This window comes from Ambystoma mexicanum, chromosome 1q, assembly GCF_040938575.1.
Source record: "Ambystoma mexicanum isolate Mex_15411 chromosome 1q, UKY_AmexF1_1, whole genome shotgun sequence".
Lineage (NCBI taxonomy): Eukaryota > Metazoa > Chordata > Amphibia > Caudata > Ambystomatidae > Ambystoma > Ambystoma mexicanum.
In genome coordinates, this window is record NC_090922.1 from 1,237,674,619 (window position 1) to 1,237,695,470 (window position 20,852).

At 45.4% G+C, this 20,852-nt stretch overlaps 1 protein-coding gene across 14 annotated transcripts in view; it reads left to right on the forward strand.

The window, feature by feature from the left end:
- The first annotated feature begins 289 nt into the window (after window positions 1-289).
- The window catches only part of DOCK7 (dedicator of cytokinesis 7), a 1,498,361-nt gene continuing 1,477,798 nt past the window's right edge, over window positions 290-20,852 (forward strand). For 7 of the 14 annotated variants that reach the window (XM_069642018.1, XM_069642020.1, XM_069642023.1 and 4 more), the window contains exon 1: window positions 291-458. In XM_069642018.1, coding sequence (XP_069498119.1) covers window positions 421-458 — 38 coding nt within the window. In that variant the 5' untranslated portion in view covers window positions 291-420. Of the gene's footprint in view, window positions 459-20,852 lie in introns of all 14 variants that reach the window. The other 7 variants (XM_069642030.1, XM_069642022.1, XM_069642025.1 and 4 more) reach the window with 2 other exon arrangements.

A 20,852-nucleotide genomic window follows, 5' to 3' on the forward strand; every position in this document is an offset into this window, starting at 1 on the left:
ATCTCAGACAGTGCACACCAAGCTGTACTTCACTTGTGATGCCCACTGGGGCAGAGTCCTGTAAATATAAAATATATATCTGTGATTATAAAGCAGGCAGTTAGGAAGTGCTGTGCTCCTTGCTCGTTGAGCACACACAGTGCGGAGGTCGGCGTCACGCTACAGTTATCTCTCCCTGGGCAGCAACCCAGGGCTGCGCTCTGTAGTTACTCTATGAACGCCCAGGTCACGGGTTGCGGTACGGTATTTGCTGTGCGCACCCCGTTCCAGCTCCGTCCCTTTCTGGGTGCGCGTGTGCGTGCATCATTACGGTAGGCCGGCCCGCAAGCTTCCCTGTGCTCCAGCAGCGGCGTTGGAGGAGGGAGGCTGCCTTCCTCCCCGCTCTCCCGGGCACCGGTGCACGATCCCGGGCCAGCAGCCATGGCTGAGCGCCGCGCCTTCGCCCAGAAGATCAGCAGGTAACGCGCGAGCACGGATCCGTGCGAGGGCCCTTATCCCCCATTGTGGCATGCGAAGGGGCCCCGGAATCCCCGGCTGTCTTTGTGCTGGATCATACGTCCTCCGGCTGGAGAAGGGGCCTAGGCTGGCTGCGGAGCTGCCCGCTCACCCGCCCTTCATGTCTGTGTCGTTACGGGGTCTGTCTAAACCCTGGCCCCCCAGCGGCAAAGCTCCAGCAATGTGCCAGGAAGCTGGCAGTGCTCCCTGCCATCTCCAGGAGCACCGATCACAGTCATGTGCTTGCCAACTCTCCCCATTGAGGAGGGAGACCTCCTCTCCCTACTATGTATTGCCCCCCGCCTGAAAGACACCCCTACACCCACTGGAGATGAATGTGAAAGTAACATGCCTCCCTCCTCTGCGCCACATCCCCTTCCTGAGGGAGAGGGCGGGGGTCCCAAATGTTGCCCCCATCCCCATCCCGGGCTGCAACGCGTTCCTCTTGTGTCGGCAGCGGGAATAATATAAGTCACACGCAGCCCATCCTCCCTTTGCTTTTGTGCACCACTGTTGTCTGGTTAATGCCTCGTGCCAGTGTTTTCGCTCCCTGGATAGCAATCATGTGTCACCCAGCTCTGCACCTAAAAGTCTGGTTGTGCCACCAGCCAAGCCTGCACCCACAATATGCCCATGTGGACCCTGTGCATTACAGAGACAGCAGGCCTGTCGCTGAGTAGGCGAGGAATGTCCCAGTGCCCCTTGAACACCCCCCACCGGGGTCTCCCTAAATAAGAATCTTGTGCATGTTGGTATTTGCAGCGTGGAATGCTCGGCTGTCTGTGTGGCGAGCACAGCCCAGTCCCTCCGGGAGAGAGGCCGCCCTAACGCTGCATTGGGATCACCTTCTTGGCGGGGGGCGGGGGGCGGGGGGAGTCTCTATTTACTAACAGTTCCCATTCACCGTCCTTCTCACTCCAGGGTTTGATGGCCTGGAGAGCGCAACGCCCCAGTCCCTTCGTGTGCATGTTTCATGGCATTCGTTTAGGAAACAGCGCAAAGCTTTTTCGCATAAGGTCGTCGAAGTTTAATGTTCAAACATGGGAATGGAGGAGGCGGGTGTGTTGCTGGCAAAGGTCATGATACATCTGTAATTTCACTCTGGGTGGCATCCTTCTGTTTGGGAAACACCAGGTTCCGATTGTGGTACTTGATTTGTTTGCAGGTGTGAAGGTGTCTGTCAGCTGTAACGCAGCCTTCCGTGATACACGAGCATGCGTTAGCGTGCAACTGCTGTCCACTCTGTTAGGGTTACCAGAGTGCTCTGTCCCACTGGGGACGCTGTCTCTCCGATAATCGTTTACAACCCAATGTATTCTGGTAACTGTAGTCTTCTTTTACTTGAACCTGAACCAATTGGACAAAAGTACCATCTTACATATGATTTCGACAGCAAAGCCAAGGACTTGAAACGTGATGCTTCTGGTGACGCTTCATTGGGTACTTATGAATATGATGTCAACAATCGTGCAAGTGGTGTGCCCCACTTTTAGAATTCCCCTCCAGTGTGAGGTCACAGCCCCGCTCCGCCTGGTGGTGTCACACTCGCGTCTTTGCATTTCAGGCTTCAGCGTCTCTGCGTACCATTGTAGTAACAAAGTGCCGCCTGTGGCTAGCGAAACGCCATTCAGAATGGGAGTCTTGTTCATTTGTATATCTATTGTAGCTCTTGTTGAAAGCTGGTCTCGTGCGTGCACATTGTGTAGTTTTCTGCATATTAAGTTGTCTGGGAGTCTGGCCCTTGCAGGCTCGCCTGGTCTCTGGCCGCAGTCACGTGCTTCATTCTCTTTGGGTGTTTGGGTGCCTGCTCCTAATATCTGATAGTGCGGTGTACAGTCTCCCTCCCCCTGTTGGCATGGGAGCTTGGAATTCTGTGCACTGCATGTGAGGGTTCTCTTTGCACCTCCTCTTTATCTTTCTTGCCGGCTTGTCTGTGAACTTTAACTCCAGCCCCTAGCATGGACTTTGTTTTGGAGCCTTGTCTTTCTCTGTGAATGCTGAGAACTTGTGCTTGACACCCGGATGTTAAAACTTGGCCTATTCATTCCCTTTCTCCGAGGTGCTGGGCATATGGTTTTCATTTCCCCCAATGAATGCTTTCCTTGCCTGGCTGCGCCTCCAGAAGTCTCCTCCTCAGAGATTTTGGAAACTTGGGCTTGATTTCTCTCCATGCAACACTTAACTTTCTTGGATATGGTGCACAACCTCTTCATCGGAGGTATATGGAAATCTTTTTTTATTTATTGTTTTGGTTTATTCAAACCTCATACAGAAAGACTGACAATAGTAAATACATCATTCAAATATGAAATCTTTACATATACAATCCAGAACATTTTCAGTCGCAATAATACAATCCTTAAAATGATCCACATTTCCTTTCATACTTACACATTTCTTTACATTATATTCAGTTTTAATATGTGTATCTGCTGGCTTGCGTGGTGCCACTTGTTAAATTACTTGACCTTCAAAGATTTCAGGAATCTGATCAATAATCCCTGCAGTGTGGTACATTTTTCGCAGATGTTGGAAATGTAAACATCTGCTCCCGCAGCGCATCAGTTCTTCACTTTGTTTTGGGAAACTTTTTTTCCCATGATGCAAATCTCCTCCACACTCTTGGATTGACTGCACAACCTCTGCTGTAGAGGGCTTCGGCCTATGTCCACCAGTTCTCACATGCTAACACTTCATCTTTCTTTGATTGGCATCCAAGGGGATACCTCACAAGTTAAGTGCTTGCCTCTTTAATGGAGCAAACCAACTCTTTGCAATTCTTCCGGGGTCAACAAAATGGGTACCTGGTTAGTTTCTTTTCCTCCACTTAGTAATATAGTTAAATTCATCTAGCATGCGCTATATAGGAACACATTTAGGATTATTGGTTAGACAGCCTTTCTGCAAACTGCATTGGGAATTTGGGCTCCATTCCCGGAATGTGTCACTTTTTAACTTTCTTCGATTAAACACCTGCCTTGCAGAAGTTTCGGACACACATACATCAATTCCCACAGTGTAAGACACTTGCAGTTGATTGGTTGGAACATTGGATCATCTGCTTGGTCTGGGTCTCAGGCTCCCTGCTTTCCAGCCTGTGGTTTTGCTCTAGCCTTTCTGAAAGACTTGCATCATATCCTCTTCAGGATGCTGGGGCTTTGATGCCTTGCCTTGGCAGCTCACCCCAGATCACGTCCGTCTGCATTTTGGCCATGACATGAGCAAACCTCTGTTGAGCTGTAGGATTAGTAGACCTGAAAATAATTCACATAATGAGTCACACTCATCAACTCATTGGGCCTCATTATGAATGTGGCGGCCACGGAATGAACGGTGCTGGTAAGGGACTGGCACCATTCATTCCGGGCCGCCACATTACGAGGTCTGCAGCGGATCCCACTCTGCACGCCTGGCCAGACCAGACGTGCATAGCGGGACCCGCTAGCAGTTCAGGATGCTATCAACGGTCCCGTCATTAACAGGCCCGTTATTAGTATCCTCCCCATTCCCATGGAGCCCTCAAATGGGAATAGGGATGGTCCAGGTCCGGGTCCTGCGAAAGAGATTTATCGGGCCCTCCAAGGTCGGAATGCCCGGTAAGTCCCCTTTTGTGGGACCTGGACCTGAGTTTGGAGGCAGCCATGTCCATGAGGCCTATTATCTTTAACCATAATTCACCAGGAGATATTTGGAAATATAATATGTCAGGCAGTCATTTTGGACACACTTTTTTAGAAGGAATTATGGATTCAAGGATGAAAATGAATAGCTTTTTGTTTATAGAGCATCAGACACACTAAGATTCTGAGCACTTCGATAATTGTTAACCAACAGCATTCAGTTATTCAATATTAGAAAAATTAAATTCGACCTGCTTCCATCAGAATACAAAACTGTGATCAGTGATGGGGACTTCAAAAATCTTGACTCATAACCTTGAAAGCTGTCAAAATGCTGGTGCACATTTCGTTTACCAGTAATGATATCGCTGGTGAAAACATCGAGGGTGACTTGACATTTAGTTTTAAATGCAAAAACATCCTTCCCACATGTTTTAGGACTGATGCAATTATGTAAACAAATTCCAGTCCTAGCATATCTGGGGAAAGTGTTGGATAGGGCCTTCAAAAAAAAATATCGAGTCACCCTCAATGTGTTCACTAGTAATAATATCACTGATACTGCATGTTTCATCTACGACATTTACTGCTTTCTTCCTACCACCCCATCTGCAGCTCTACCCCGTGTAGTCATCGAATCATGTTGTGCCGTCAAGACAGCTCTGATGTCATGCAAAGACATCCATTTACACTCCTTAACTTACCGGCCAACTACCTCACTCGTGCAACCCTCTCGGCTAGGAATTCACACCTGGTGGTGCCAGGCTTACACAAAGTTTTTTTTTTTATCGAGCTCTGGCCGGGAGCTTCGAACACTCCACTCCATCTTTGAATGGATCCTTCCCTGATCGCTTTCAGAAAGTACTTACAACGTTCCTGCTCAAAAAGTGATTCACCTCACCTGGGAGAATTTGCTGTGCCGGCTCTTGATATGGGGTGCTTGGCGATACTTGTATTGAGCCCCCATTGCACCTTTTTTCACATGATGGAATCTAAACCCACAGATGCCCATACCCAAACCAAGTTCCTTTACGTGGAAAGTTCCTCTCAGTTGGTCCTCTGCTGTGGCACTTTTTATCGTTTTTTACCCCCCTGTTCAGTAGATACTTATTTTTGATGGGGGCAAACATATCTCAAAAAGCTTTTAGGCACAGATTCAAGAGAGATTGTCTATCTGGGAAACCTCACCTGTATAACTTTAGCATCCCAAGGCCCAAGGGTAATGGTTATGGTGTATCGTTTCCCGGCGGAGCGGTCCGCCTCACCGGGTTCTCGTACCTACTGCCATTGTTGACCACTCGGAGCAGTGATGCTCACAAGGGCGCTGCCTGAAGCCCTCTGGGCAGCAGACATCTTGTTAACTTAACTCAATGGGCTGTTCAGTACCTCCTGATCCTTTCTTATCTGAGAGTGTTAATAGCACGTGTTTCTCGCTGTATTTGGAGATTGCTGCTTTTTGCGATTGGTCTCGTTCACCTGAATTGACTGCGTCCCATTGCCTGATACCGCCTGGGTTGAACCTTAAATAAAACGAGTAAACTGAGTAAAATCCTCAAGGCCTGATGCCTGCAGTATGTGTCGTGCCTGCAGTAGCAGGGTTCGGTTCCAGAAGCCAGACATTTTATATACGTTCTTCATATTGAGTTTTTCAACCTTCTTTCATTCGAGTGTATTGGAAGTTAATGCTTTCTGTCTTACACACTTTAAACATTTATGCTACCTATTTCGAGGCAATTTGCAAAGCTGTGAGATGGAACCTTTTACTTAAGCTTTCTGGGCCAGCCCTGAAAATGCTTTTACAGCTCCCTTCGGCTAAAAAAATCCTATCGATGGGAAGCCAGCATCTCCCTTATTTGTATTTGTGCCGCTGCGAGATGCGCCTCAGTAGCTGTGCCGCTGAGCTCACATGCACAATGTTTCATTTTGGGAATAGCTGTTCAACTATTGCCTTAGAGTACAGATGGGAGGGGGATGGTATGTCAGTAGGGACGCACAGCTTGTGGGTGTTGTTTAGCTTTGTATACAACCATTGGCCCCCCCTGGCCTACCCACCCACTACCTACCCAAGCAGTAACATCGACGCTTTTGCTGTATCGGGACTGCCAGTGTTATTTATACCGGTCTTCTCAGAATCAATTCAGTGTTATTCGGTATTGGCTTGACTGCAGTTATAAACGAACTCCTGTGGTAACACAAATGTCTTAAGTGTGCCTTCAGCCACTTGATTTATAAGCAATATGTGTGTACTCGCATTAGTTCCTTGCAAAGTCCCATCAAAAACAAGCATTGGCAAAGCCAGCAGTCCTGGGATATGTGTTAGGTTGGCATTTATATACGGGAGGATAGCTCGGGGGCAACGTGCTCGCCTTGGAATCAAGACGACACAGAGCAACACGGCTTCTATCCCCGGATCCACGCTTAGACGCGTCTGGGTATTAAGCTCGTTATAAATAACTTATATCATATGGGGTGGCTACACCCCTTAACCCATAGACACCTGGAGTAAATTTCAAGGCAAACGACAAAGCGGTGTCTCATGGGAACAAAGTGCATCACACAACTTAATATAATCCCAAAAATATCTTTCAAATAACCAGGAAGAACATGGGGCAAATCACAGCGACAGCAGAAGGATGTCAATTACATCACATCAAGTTCATTTATTATAAAAGGCACAAAAAACACATATTCAAAACCACATGGATCATAGTGTATGGTCCCACGTGACCATTGATATAGTCCATGTTTTGACATGTACTTTGCACATTAATAATGTTTATGTAGGCAGAGTGCTATAACTGTTGAGCACTGTATATGTATGCATGTAAGTGTCCGTGTTACGATGTGTTAATACTTTTATTGATCTATGTGGTTTTGAATGTGTTTTTGTATGCGTTTTATAATAAATGATGTGATTTAATTGGCACCCTTTTGGTGACGCTGTCATTTGCACCATGTTCGTCTTTGTTGATTGAAAGGCGTTTTTTAAAATTGTTTAATGTACCTTGTCCCCATGAGACGCCACTTTGTTTTTGTTAGATTGGCATTTGCCAGGCACTGACATCATATACCCAGATACACCCTGTGTTGAAATGACCTTTTGCTCTACAATAGTACAGGGTTGAAGAGGGGCTCACGTGCCCCATCTGCCCCACAATTCTACTAAACCACCAGTGATCCTGATCACAAAGGTGAAATAGGCACAGCCCAGCAGGTGCACTTCCTTCCCCACTTTTGGTAACGTAGGCCTAGAGTAGTGTATACTTTTAAGGAAAGGTGTGAAGTGCTAGAGATGCAATCAAAACATAGTGCCTTCATAATAAAATAAAACGATGCACCACCAAGGTTCGATTAAAAATAGGATCTTTAATTAAATTAACAAAACGGAATGATCTAATAGAAATACCTCTAGCCCCGCGCTGTAAGGGAAAAAACAGAGAAAGAGCACTTTAGAATGAAGGGCAACTCTTGGGTTGTAGACAGGAGTGCCCAGGCAAAGATTTCAGCAGAAAATATCAGTTTATGAAGATTTCTTTCAAAGGGTAGAGGAGAAGGGCTTAAAAGTCATTAAGGTCCTTTAAGATGGGCCATGGAGACTTAGTCTCTCGCAATTCCTTTTGGAATATTGTTTTTTTGGCACAGCAGCATCGAGCCAGGCTTTAGGTGCTTAATTCGGTCGAGGCTGTAGCGCGATCATCGAGTCGTGCTTTCCCAAAGGCGCGTCAGCGTTGAGACTGTGCAGGGTGCAGGTTCCCAGCGGGTCGAGTCAGCGATGAGACACTGTTTCTTCTGGGTAGAGTCGATGTTTGAGACAGGTGAGTCGATGGTTTCCAGTAAGTCGAGTTAGTATTTGAGTTGGGTTGAGATCAAACTTCTGCATTGGATTGTGTTGGTTGTCGAAACACAGTGGTTGGTTGCTTCGATGTAGTTGAGACAGCAGACGGGTTGAGTCGAGACAATCCGCTTCAGTGGGTTGAGGATGTGTCTGGATGACTCGAAGAGCTGGTAAGCAGGTTGAAGTACTTGGCGTGTCAAAGGCAGCATTGAAGGTCCTGTAGCGAACTCAAGTGATTCAAGCAAGGTCGAGCAAGCAGTCCGGAGTCTAAGGGGCAAGGGGGTCCTTTCCTCTGCCATTCCCACCAAGTTAAGTCTGTAGAGTGCACTTGCAGGGTTATACCGCCTTCAGTGGCAGTGTCCCGGTCCTTTTGCACTAGGCCTTGTCCAGCCAGCTGTTCATCCCACATGGGCCCTGGGGATGGTACTATATGGCATGGCAACATTCTTGTAAAGCGCAGAATCGGGGAGATTGACTTCTAAATGCTGAAGAAGAGAATCTCGGAGCAAACGGATCACACTACTTGCTGAGGTGAAAAGCAGGGTTTAGATGTGTACCTAAATACTGCTGCATGGTTTACTCTAAGTTAGCTGTAAGTAAGCCGGTCATTGCTAAGAAGAAGTTTCTCTTTGGAACATAGTCTGAGAAACAATTACTAAGAAACAAAGCGTCCCAGGAGTAATATGATTTATGTACTAAACAGAGTTTTAAAAAATGAATTATGTTTTCTATTAGGAGCCAGTGTAGCAGACATGAAACCAGTGAAATATGATATCTAAGGCCCTATCGCAAGAGAACCATGGTGGCTGAATTCTGAATAATGTTTAGTTGCGTAAGACATCCTTAGGAAGCTCCATAAAGGCATGGTTAGGAACATGAGCTTGCCTCTTGCTTGGAAGTCTCTGTCTTCATCTCTGTGGCAAGGGGCTTTGGAATAGACTATATCCCCATCAGAGTTCTAGGTGAATTATTCTTGTCTTGAATTCAAAAGATGAATCAACTAAGAGGAGGATCTCACCCACCCCGTTTATAGGTAACATGCCACCCCCGATTGGCTCAAAGCCAGCCTGTTGTCAAGGGTGCAATCCTGGCTGCTGTAACTAATGTCCTGTGCATGCTGTTGACATATACAGAGTTCCTTTCTAAGTGGGGAGTTGTGCAGGAAGTTTGGATGTCCTAGCAAAAACCAAAATGGTGAGATCCCTCTGTGGACTGAGGCTCTCCAAGGGTTCTCTAACTCTGCCCCCTTCCTCCTGTATCAAAACGTCTCCAGTAATCGGGGCGCTGGTGTGAGATGGCTATTGTCATCAGTGGCCTGTAATTCAAGCACTGGTTCCCAGGCAACCGCCCGGGGAGGGTTTCTTGCCCTTGAGAAAGGTGTTGGCCGCCCTCAGGGGGATCAAATGGAAAATGTGAACCTGCCCTGTCACCACTGCAGCACAGTTGCTGGAGAAGTCAGAAGATGGTACATGGTTGTACCATGTTTTTTGCATGGAGCGTCATGAAAGGGGCTCCGATTAGGAGGCTTCTCTTTCAGAAATAGAATTGCATGCATCCTTTTAGTATTTAAAAATCATACCATGCAGGATATCACACCCTTACCAGATGGCATTCTGTGTCACCCACAGCATTTTCCAGTAGGACTATTATGGCAGTGTCTGGCAAATGAATGCCTATTACATGCCTACACAAATGACATAATGTTTGGCATTTTTATTTTTATGATTGTCTTGGTCACCAAAGGTAACAAGAAAATACCCTTTCTGTTCTATCAATTAATGATGCCATCTACTAAATGGAACAACAGAGTGCAAATGTTAATAGACTATTGCAAAACTTTCCAAAATGGCTGCCTAATTTATTTTTTTGTATTCTTTTTAAAGTGCATGCTTACCCCAAGGAATGGCACCTTTGGCCTCGGGACGTCTAGGCCAAGAATATGAGTCTCCAGTAATTTTCAAAAAGAAAGTTGATCTGGGGCACATTTGATATTTGGGGGGAAGGGAGTTCGAAAGATACGGGGCAGCATCAGAAAAATTTCTTTAGAAAAACGACCTAGAAGTATGCAGGCGTACCTATTTTCCCAATTTGAGTGAAACATTTTATTTTTACTTTATTCCAGCATTGCAAAACTTTTGCATTTTTAAAAAGTAATAGTTTCATGCTTACCTTTTATTTTCAAGTTTACCTTACTTAAATCCTGGGCAAGTCATCAATATAGCGACAATTCCCTGCCAATAAAAGACGGCACTCAAGTGCTATATGACAATGTAAAAAACATAATAATTATTTGCTATGAAGTGGTGCCGTTCTCTGGCAGTGCCTTATTCTCTCTCCTAAGGATCCATGGGGTTACCTCTACCTTTCCCGGCTCCCACTATAATTCCTGTTCATTGACTCCACCATGCTTGGCCGGCCTTGGCTCTTCTGGTTCTTCGTCTCTTTGATTTGTCAGTCTCTGTATGAACGAGGGGTCTGCACTTCCTGACATGGCATATTTCGTTATTGCAGTGATTTACTTTTCTTTTAAACCACTGCTAACTGGATTTTTCAAACGGAAACGCAGACTACACGCGAGGCCAGAAAAGGGATAAGCGAGAATCGTACGAGCTCAGTGATACAGGAAGGCATGAACATGTGCCAAAAATGTTTGATGTAGATAACGGCTGTGAATCCTGATAAAATGTATCAAACCGTCAAATAGTCCCCTTTCTCCCATCATCGATTTATCATTTTGAAGCCTGTTTTCTCATTGGAAGGGATCCTACCACAACTTGTAGGTCCAAACCTCTACATCCCAACCACCGTCGCTCCTCAATATCGGGCAATTTCCCAATTTCCAAGTCACTTGTGAAGTTGGGGTCCATCACCAATTTCCCTGTTCCTCTCATTCACCTTGTTTCCCACTCGCTTTTCATTTTCACCGGCTTACTGTCTGCACACTCTGTTGAGTGCCATCCACCTGCTTAGCTTTCTCTCAACAGCCCTTCGTGTCTCTTAGATCCTTACCTGGTAAAACTCTGTTCAGCGGTTTCACTACCCTTCATGGTTGCAGTTGCTCACCCCCTCTCCTCATTATGCTCACCCCCTCTTCTCATTTGCTTTGGTTTTGAAAGCCCCAACCTGCTCTGCAGTCTCGGTCACGTGCTGATCAACATAGATGACAGACTTAGTATTTTGAATGCCATGCTTCCCTGAGAGTGCTTACCTACGGCTGTACATTGGATGGATGGAGGGGAGCATTTATAAAGTGGCATCTATGGGTCGAACTGATTTGATGTGTTGCTCCTCGCGACTGCTGGGATGCCACAAGATTGACTATTTTGGCTTGCAAAACAGGCCATAAGTGCTTTCTCCAATTTCAAGTGAATCCGCACCTGTGTGAAATGAAGGGAAATGTGTTTCCAAGGTCTGGGGACCATGGCAGAATATCTCTTACCTGCTTCTATTACCAATGTTGCTTATGGGAAGTGGATGATGTGGGCTGAATTTTTGTGGCGAGAATTTCTTTATTTTGATGCATATTTATAATTGTTCTTTTATAAAGCGCTTAATACCGGAGACCAGTTTTTAAGCGGGATTCGAACCTGTGTTGCGCTGCGTTGTCTTGCTTCCAAGACAAACGTGTTTCCCCTGAGATATCCTCCCTTACCTCGAGATGGGACGGAGTCTGTGACCTGATGTTGTTTTTGTGTGTCAAGCAGGCTATTTTAAGATAGTTTATTTAGTCGATAATTAACCAGTGCAGACTGCATTACCCTTTTTTCAGCATTAAAACGTTTTATTTTCAAATAAGAAAACATTGTGTTATATGTGGTTGGGTTTTCCCTTTGAAGTTGTTTGTTTACTTTTGTATTGAGCTGGGCGTGTGAGTGCACGGTCAGTTTAACAATTCCACGTATGTTTGTGTACATAGATGTAGAGTGTTCTGTAGTTCATCTGAGAACCTCCTTAAACCTGTGTATGTATGGGGACGGCTCCACGGAGTCGAAGGATAGAGTTGGCTGTTGTGGGGAATGAGCTGTGGTGACAGGGCCTTGTAATTATGATCTTTCTAATTATGATCTTAGGATAAAGAAGGCTAATGGAGATCTCCCTGTCCTGGGAGGTCCTCACCTCGCACATAGTACCTAGAATGTGGACAGGATCCTGCTGCATCTTTGACTTTCTGGAGTTTGAATAGAACTTTTCTTTGCTAATCCTGGTGTAGACTCTTTGCATAGTCCAAACCTGAATTTCCGGCCGAATCAACAAAAGCTAGCCACCATTTTGCCGTGGTTTGTGGAAGTTTTTTTTTAATGTTGTATAGCTATAACTTTAAAATAACAGGTTTCAAACCAGTGGAACGGTTTGTTCTACTTTGAATACGAAAACAAGCTTCACAGGTAGTGGTGATGATTCTGAAGCATGTCCTCGCTTGCTTAGCTGAAATTACTAATGGTACATTTCACTAAATGTTTACGACTAAACAATTGCTGGTTCAAGTTTGACCGCTTATTGAAAATGTTCTAGTAATTTCTATTTACAGTGTTGCAAAACTGAGGTAGAAAGAATACATAAGTGAGTGTGAAGAAGAAGAAAAAGGAATCATGTTGTTACAACACATAGAAGGGAGAGGAATACAGTTTGTAGCACTATATAAAAACGTTTTATTGTAACAATAAGTAATACAGCCACAAACTTTGCACTCTCCAGTACAAATGTAATTCTGGCGAGTAAGGAATTGTATGCATGTGAAGAACAGGCATTCTGGCCCTGGTCTTAGCTTCCACATGCACAGATTTGGTGGGTCTGCGCCCCTGTTGATGCCATCTAAGAGTAGTAATTGAGGAGGTAGTCGTGGGTTCTGCCAGGGCTACTTGTCATGCTGTAGCTCCCATCAGTCCCTGTTCTCCCAAGGTCTTTTGGTGGCATAGGTGCCAAATAGTGCCCGAATATGTTGCCAGAATGTTTTGCAGCGGCAGTTAATATTTAAACTAAGCCCGGAAACCGTAGAGCACCTCTGTTGGTTAAATATATCTATATATATATTTGGTTATTTATAGCGCGCTTAATACCCAGAGGTTTCTAAGTGCGGACCCAGGGATCGAACCTGTGTTGTTCTGCGTTGTCTTGCTTCCAAGGCAAGCGCGTTGCCCTTGTGCTATCCTCCTGAGGTGGACTTGGGGGCATGGCTGGTGGATTCTATGTGATTTCATCGAGTTGAATTCATTGAATACGTATTAATCGAATATTTTTAAAGCTTTCAATCCATTTCCTCACCTATATATGTGGGGGGAGCGCCCACTCCCTTTAATCCCTCTTCTTTTTTTATTACCCTTGCCCATCCCCCACCCCGCTTATTTTGGTGGGGAAATTCGATTACAAATATTCGATGAATTCGTCTTGGATGAATTCCCTTGCGCAGCAAACTCCCTATCCCGGCTGGGGAGCATTATTCCAAAGGAAATGGGTCAGGTCGCCTGTGGATTTAATTTCTGAAACCATGGTTGCCATCGGCGATGAAGAGCAAAGCTCCTGCCCTCTGCTGTTGTTTTTGCGCTGTATAGAGCTTTCCTATTTGCTCAGCTAACATTTTCACTTGGGCCTCAAGGCACTGGAACCTTTCCATCTCTCTAGAATCCTCTTTCTGTGATATTGGTTGTTTTCCCCCTGATTGGATCTATTCTGATACCTCTCAGGTGATTGATGTCTGTTGGGATGGTTTCTGAACTCTTGATTCATTTGTGGAGGGGAGCGGGGTGCACCCATCCTTTGATTATAGTCCCCTGGTGGGGAATCATTGTACTGACGTGCATTGTAGTTCATGTTCTTCCTCATGTCCTGTCTCTCCGATTGTGGGTACTGGCCCCTATGTTGATTTCCATTATCAGTAAATCGGTCCACATATATCGGGGTCTATCCTGATTACCATATATCATGGTGTTGGGATCAAATCTGCTCTGTGTCCCCAATGTCTGGTAGGGACCATCATTTCTTTGATCTTGATTTTGTCTCTGGTTATTGTTCATACCTGACATATCAGGCCGATATCCTACCCGGGGTTTGGAGTTGAACGGAGCAATAGGTCTGTTGTGGATATTTTAAAGAAATTCGTGGCAGAAGCAGGTTCCAGCTGGGATTTACGTTTACCGTTGGTTTTGATGGCAATCAGATCAACTCCTGCCAAAGCAACAGGTGTTAGCCCCCATGAGGTCTTGACAGGTAGGAAAATGGTGTTACCACAACACCTGTTATACAGAACACATGAGCAGACACTTGTGAGTGCATCCACAGTTCATGAGTACATTGATGAACTGAGGAAGCATTTGCAACATGCATTTGCTTTTGTGCAGGGAAATCTGGAAAGGGCTGCTGACAGTGCTAAGACGTACTATGATAAAAGAACATCAGTGAGAGAATACAGTGTAGGGGATCAGGTGTACAAGTTTCATTTTGGAAAAAGTAAAGAGAAAAATTCTAAATTTCTAGCAGCCTGGCAGGGGCCATTTCGAATTATAGATAAGATCTCTCCTGTAGTTTATAAAATTTTGAAGAATGAAGGTGAAACAGCGATAGAGCAGTTTGTCCATGTAAATCAGATGAAGCCATGCCATCCCAGACACGAGATCAGGCAGCTTGAGCATGTAGAAACAGAAAGCCCTGGGGCTACTGCCCACTGATGCACACAATACAACAGAAAGTCCCTTGAACACAAAAAGATAAAATAAATGGGTACAGTCAGGAGGCAGTGACAGAGAAGTTAAAAAGTTGATTATTATAATGGCACATAAACACTGTAATATATGTAAATATATATAAAATGTAAAAAATAAATAAATCAAATATATAATGGAAGTTTACCTGGACACATATAATTTTGTTCTTTAAATTTGACACATGTTTCCAAATTTGGTATTAAATAAACTTCAGGCTCCCATGACTGAAATGCCACCACATCTAGAGTCTTAATCTCAATAAATTTGTCCTCTTGCCAAAATCCTACGTTGTGTACCCACTTCGTTTGATAAATAAGTTCAGGAGCTACATATGGTATGCATAGTAGAAATCCAATTTCCAACCTTTCCAGGTCCACATATAATGGCATCACATTACCCATTTCAAATGAAATTTTTACCTGTACTACATCAATTTCCCTCCTGGTCAATCTTTCTATCATTTGATGAACAATATCCTGCGAAACAAAATACAAGGGATATGTCCTTGAATCAATTGTGAAACTGCAGTTTGAACTTCTCTCATATAATTCGTTAATAGTCTATCCTTTGTTCTGTACATGAGAATACCTAGAGGCATCAGCCTTGCTCCTCGGTCTACAGTTCTTCAGACCAATCCCAGTAGAGAAGAAACTGTGCAAGCCTCCATCAGGGGCTGGCTTTAGCAAGTGGATGGGGTCAGAAAGGGGGCTTGCAACCTGAGACTCCCCAGATAGTTTGGAATGCGACTCCCGTCGTCCTTCATTGACAACATTGGATAGGAATGATGGGCGTTCTAGTGCACTACGTCTGGAGAGTAAAAGCAGCAGACCGTGTCGGACGGTGCCATAAAATTGTCTCGGGCAACAAGGAAAAGGTTTCCCACAGTTGCAAATGGGAATTCATTCCTTTTGTGACACTGTTCACTGTCATAACTATTAGCCGCAGAATGAAGTAACTCATCAAACGAACTCATATTGGGCAAACAATTGTCCCACTTTGACCAAAAAAACGGGCCCACACCAGTATTTTGAGTTTTTGGCTCGGCCATGGGCCTATTGCCTTTATGAGCCAGCCGGGCCTGGTGGCACACCCATCTTTAAAGACTGGTGCATAGAGGTCACCCATCCTATACCACATTCATGATACTTGGGTCAAAACACAGCAACTTCACTTTTACTAGGTTTACATTTGACGTGGTTAGTGGCCAATTACCTGTTTACTTGCAGAAGACCTTTAGTGCAGGTTTGTTGGCAAGTTCTGTGTGTCCCTTACAACCACATCCGGATAGATCTTGGTGTGTCAAACTTAGTCGAACAGATTCAAAAATATGGACCAAAGACAATGGGCCTCATTATGAGGTTGGAGGTAAGGGGTTACCGGCACCGGTAAGGATGCCGGTAACCCCTTACCTCCGTATTCCAAGGTCCCTTAGTGGGTCCCACTAGGGCCGGCTGGTTTTACCAGCCGCCCTTAGCGGGAGCCGCTAAAGGACCATGGAGCTCATAACGAGCCTGTTATTAGCTCCTTCCCCATTCCCATTGAGCCCTATGGGGGCTCGAATGGGAATGGGGAATGGTTTTCAGAATGGGGACTTACCGGGTCCTCTAAGGTTGGAATGACCAGGTAAGTCCCTATTCCGACATCCCGGACCCGGAATGCGGTAAAGGGGTAGCCTTGGTGCTAATAGCACCATGGCTACCTCCAACTTCGTAATGAGGCCCAATGTATAGTTATTAAAGTGGACGGGGCAAGGCTGATCCCTGGGGAATACCTTTATAGGGGGTATAGCAATCAGTTGAGAATGGAAGGTATTGCACCACACTTGGTTCTCTGTTGTGGAACTATAATAAATGGCATCAAAAAAAACGTATAGATTCCCAGAATAAAACGTTTGAGTTGAAAATACATGACGGTTACAATGCAAAACCAGTTTGATGGTTACCAATGCAAACATGCACCACCTGCGATTTTACACATATCCCAGATGGCATCACAAATAACTGGTAGTCACAGCAGCTACTGCAAGTAGGTTTATGCTGCTCGTCTCAGGCTCAGCCGCCAATTAGTCATCTGAGCTGGGAGCTATTTAGCTCCTACAAAGAGCTTTGATGATCCCGATTAGTTTGACACCAACAGCCAGTGGAGTTGGCATTTACTTTTATCATTTAACTAGTGCCCTACTGTCCTACACACAAGCCTATGTGTCAGCGTCAGACCGAGAAACCGATGAAAAAGGCTCCCACAATCGCAACTTGCAATTGGTTAGATTTCGGGATAGACTATTTTAGTCAAATTTGTTGGAGCTAGTGTATTTTAAAGCATATTTGCTTATTACCAACTGTCAGTAAATGTGAAACCGGCCCGCATTAGCCAATAAAACTGGTCCATTTTGACCAGAAATCTGACCCACTGTCACTAGCATCTTGGGTCAGTGTTTCGGGCGTTGCCCATCCTGCCTTCACTGTTTGAAGTTAACCGCGTGTTTGGAAGTACGTATGAGCGAGCGTTGTGGCACGTCTGGAAAACAGGAGGGGCACAATGCGACCAATGAAAGCAGACTACTAGGTTAGGTTTCCACTCATGCAGTAGCTTCTCGCTTCCCATTGGCAGCGCCTGCTCACAGGCTAATGCCTGATAATGAGGGGCTGCTTTTAGTTCCCTCTTTAATTCCTGTAGTTTGGTGTCCATTGACGAAAGATTCTTGGCGCACTGCGACAGCGGACTAATGTTTGATAGGCATTTGGTATATTTGGGACCCCCTATAACTGTGCCCCCCACCCCAACTTTATGAAACCGTCCAAAAACCGTCCAAACATATTCAGCGCGGGCTGTATACTTCTTTTTGGAAAGTGCTGTGTGTCGCCACAAGTCCCATATGCCAATGCAGCCAATGTAACCATGACTATGGCCAACATATATACAGTGAAACATATCTTGTACTCGTGTTCATTAACTTATAATTCCCATTTTTCTTACCGGGGAAATGTCAGAAGGGTCGAGGGACAGGACATTTAAACTGAAATGCACTGAATGTTTGTTTCACGGCGGTGTTATGAATGCTGCTCTCGTTGTAATTTACCTTCCCCAGACAGCTGCACCTTCCCTGTGTCTCCAGACCTCATGCCATTGCTCAGCCCACCCTGAGCTCTACCATTGTCCCATGCCTCTGCCCTGGCCCCCACAGTCTGCCCCTACTCCTCCACACTGCCTCAGACAGCTCATACTGCACCTTCCCTGTGTCTCCAGACCTCATGCCATTGTTCAGCCCACCCTGAGCTCTACCATTGTCCCATGACTCTGCCCTGGCCCCCACAGTCTGCCCCTACTCCTCCACACTGCCTCAGACAGCTCATACTGCACATTCCCTGTGTCTCCAGACCTCATGCCATTGCTCAGCCCACCCTGAGCTCTACCATTGTCCCATGACTCTGCCCTGGCCCCCACAGTCTGCCCCTACTCCTCCACACTGCCTCAGACAGCTCATACTGCACATTCCCTGTGTCTCCAGACCTCATGCCATTGCTCAGCCCACCCTGAGCTCTACCATTGTCCCATTACTCTGCCCTGGCCCCTACAGTCTGTGACTGCCCCAGACAGATCATACTATCCCTTCCCTGTGTCTCCAAACCTCATACCATTGCTCAGCCCACCCTGAGCTCTACCACTGTCCCATTACTCTGCCCCGGCCCCGACAGTCTGCGACTTCCCCTTCACACTGCCCCTGCCCTCAAGTTTTATGGATTCAGGATGGGGCACATTTGAGGGCTGAGAGAGTGTGCGGGGGAAATCCCTGTGCCAGAGAATGTCAGGTTAATCGATGTGGTCATTATCTGACCTGATCATATTTTTGTTCCCCTTTCTTGAGACCCCCTAGGATGTCACCTCTCCCCTTCTCCTCTCCAATTGCAAAAGATTGTACTGAAAGGAGGCACCCCCCCTTCTAACGCGTCGTCTCCCTTCTTGGATGCACAGATTTGTTTTTGGGCATCAAAGCTGGCAGCCATAGACTCCATGTCTTAAGTCAGGCAGACACCTCGAAGAATTGTTTTTTTCTGGATTGTTAACACTGGAATGTTCTGATAATGCGGCTTTGCGAAATTCCTTCATGAGAGCACCTTAACAGATATCAGCATAAAGACACACATGGACACACTGGTAGGTTGTTGCACACCAGAGAAATCCATACAGATAGATTCACACGTGCATGAGACACAAACACCAGAGGTATGCACACATCCGCATGAGTGCCAGAGGCAGGCACACACACTGCATGAGCGCCAGAGGCAGGCACACACCCACATGAGCGCCAGAGGCAGCGTGTAATGTTCTGACCCACTAGGCTCTGCCCTGCAACATCACTGTGTGCTGCTTTCATCAGAAACAACAGGATGGCCGCCAAAAAAGCTCTATGCGCAAAAAATCTCTGAGAAGTGCGCAGGGAAACCTGAAAAATAGGCCACCAATCCATTTTGCCTGTGTCAGTGGTGGAACCGGAGACCACACTACCAAAACCTGTCATTGGGCTGCTCACAGAGTGAAATGGAACTATGTGAAAAGGCAGTGTTGCATGCCAGGAAAACCCAGAAGTGCTTTAAAATCAATTTTTCCTTGGCTGTTGAAAGTGCAAAATCATGGTCCCCAAACATCAGAAAAGATCCAACATCCATGTTGGGTGTTAAGCATCACTTTATTTAAAGAATCCACCTAAGCACAATGTCAGGAGAAGCACATTTCATCACAAGAAAATCCACATTCAAAAAGGTGCTTGCCTGGAAAAATCTGTCAGACATAAGCGCAGTACCGCCGCTCGCCTGTGTCAGAGCTGTCATTTACTTATACTGTTAGTTAAACTTGCACATTAAGATCAAATTGTGGAAAAGAAGAGACTTGCCATCAAAAGCAATATAGGTTGCTACAATTCAATTCCTATGTTTTAAAAAGACTGGAATGAAGAGATGTAAGTTTATTTAGAAAAGACAATTTTAAACAAGGGGTTTTAAAAGTGAACCAATGTTAGCCACAGTACTTTAAAGGCACATTCCACAGTTTTCCCCAAACAAAGGCATCTTCCCCCTGCTCTCTGCTCAGGAACTGTCATTGAGTTGTTAATGGAGGTGGGAGGAGATTTTGGCCTGTTGCTCTGAGGAGAGACAAAAGACTCCCTTGATTGAAAAGATATGCAGATTCAACTGTTAACAGAAAACAACTGCCAGCAGGAAGAGAGCCTGGGAGTGCTCTGGACCCAGCCAAACCTTGGAGGCGGGACCAGACAGATTTGTGTATCTGAAACTGTAGAAAATATCTTTTTGGAAAAAGACTCATAAAGAACTGTGCAAAACTTGTAAAAATCTTTAATTTATAGGTTGTTAATATGAAAATGCTGCTCACAATTTGAGACTACTCTGAACTCTGTGCGATGTTCAGAGACAGGACTACCAAAATGTTGATGTTGTAGCAATTGTGATAATGCTAGGAATGTGAAACTCCACAGGATTATGCCCAGATGTCATGCGCATGTATGGAGAAAAAGGTGGACAGATCTGACACTGGGTACCCCACCAAAAACTGTCAATTCTGAACCGAAGCTCGCACTAAAATGAGACTCGGACGGATATGTGCCCTACTAAGTCTGTGATGTGAATATGTATTATTAGCAAGTTGGTGATATTGTAAATATGATTTATGTGAAAAATAGATTTCCTGTACTGAAACAAAGGGGAGCTACTCCCTGGATTGTAAAATGCAGCATCACTATGACACTAGATTTCCTTCTCAAATCAGGAGAGGGGAAATACTTTAACCAATAGGATTCCTAGAGGGTGTGCTTAATATAATTCAGCCTACCCACCCCTTTGGGAAATACATAAATAGGGACAGTTTAGGACCTAGGAGGACACACAGATTCCCCCATCAACTGACTTACTGGCAAAGCGCTCTGCAGGAGGAACCCAGATCCAAGACTCCAGAACTCTGAGAGCAGAAGGCCCAATTCTAAAGCTGAACCTTTCTCAGCTGTCCTTTAAAATCTTGCAACCTGATTTTAACCCCAGACTTTTTTTGGTGTGCACAGAAGGGGCACACCAAAAATTGAACAGCCTGGCTGTGCTGTTTCTGCTTTCTTGCCAAGAACTCTTGCTAGAACCCAGAGATCCAAACCAGTAGAGCAGAGATGTAACCAGAGAGCTGTAACCCAGAACCAACCTG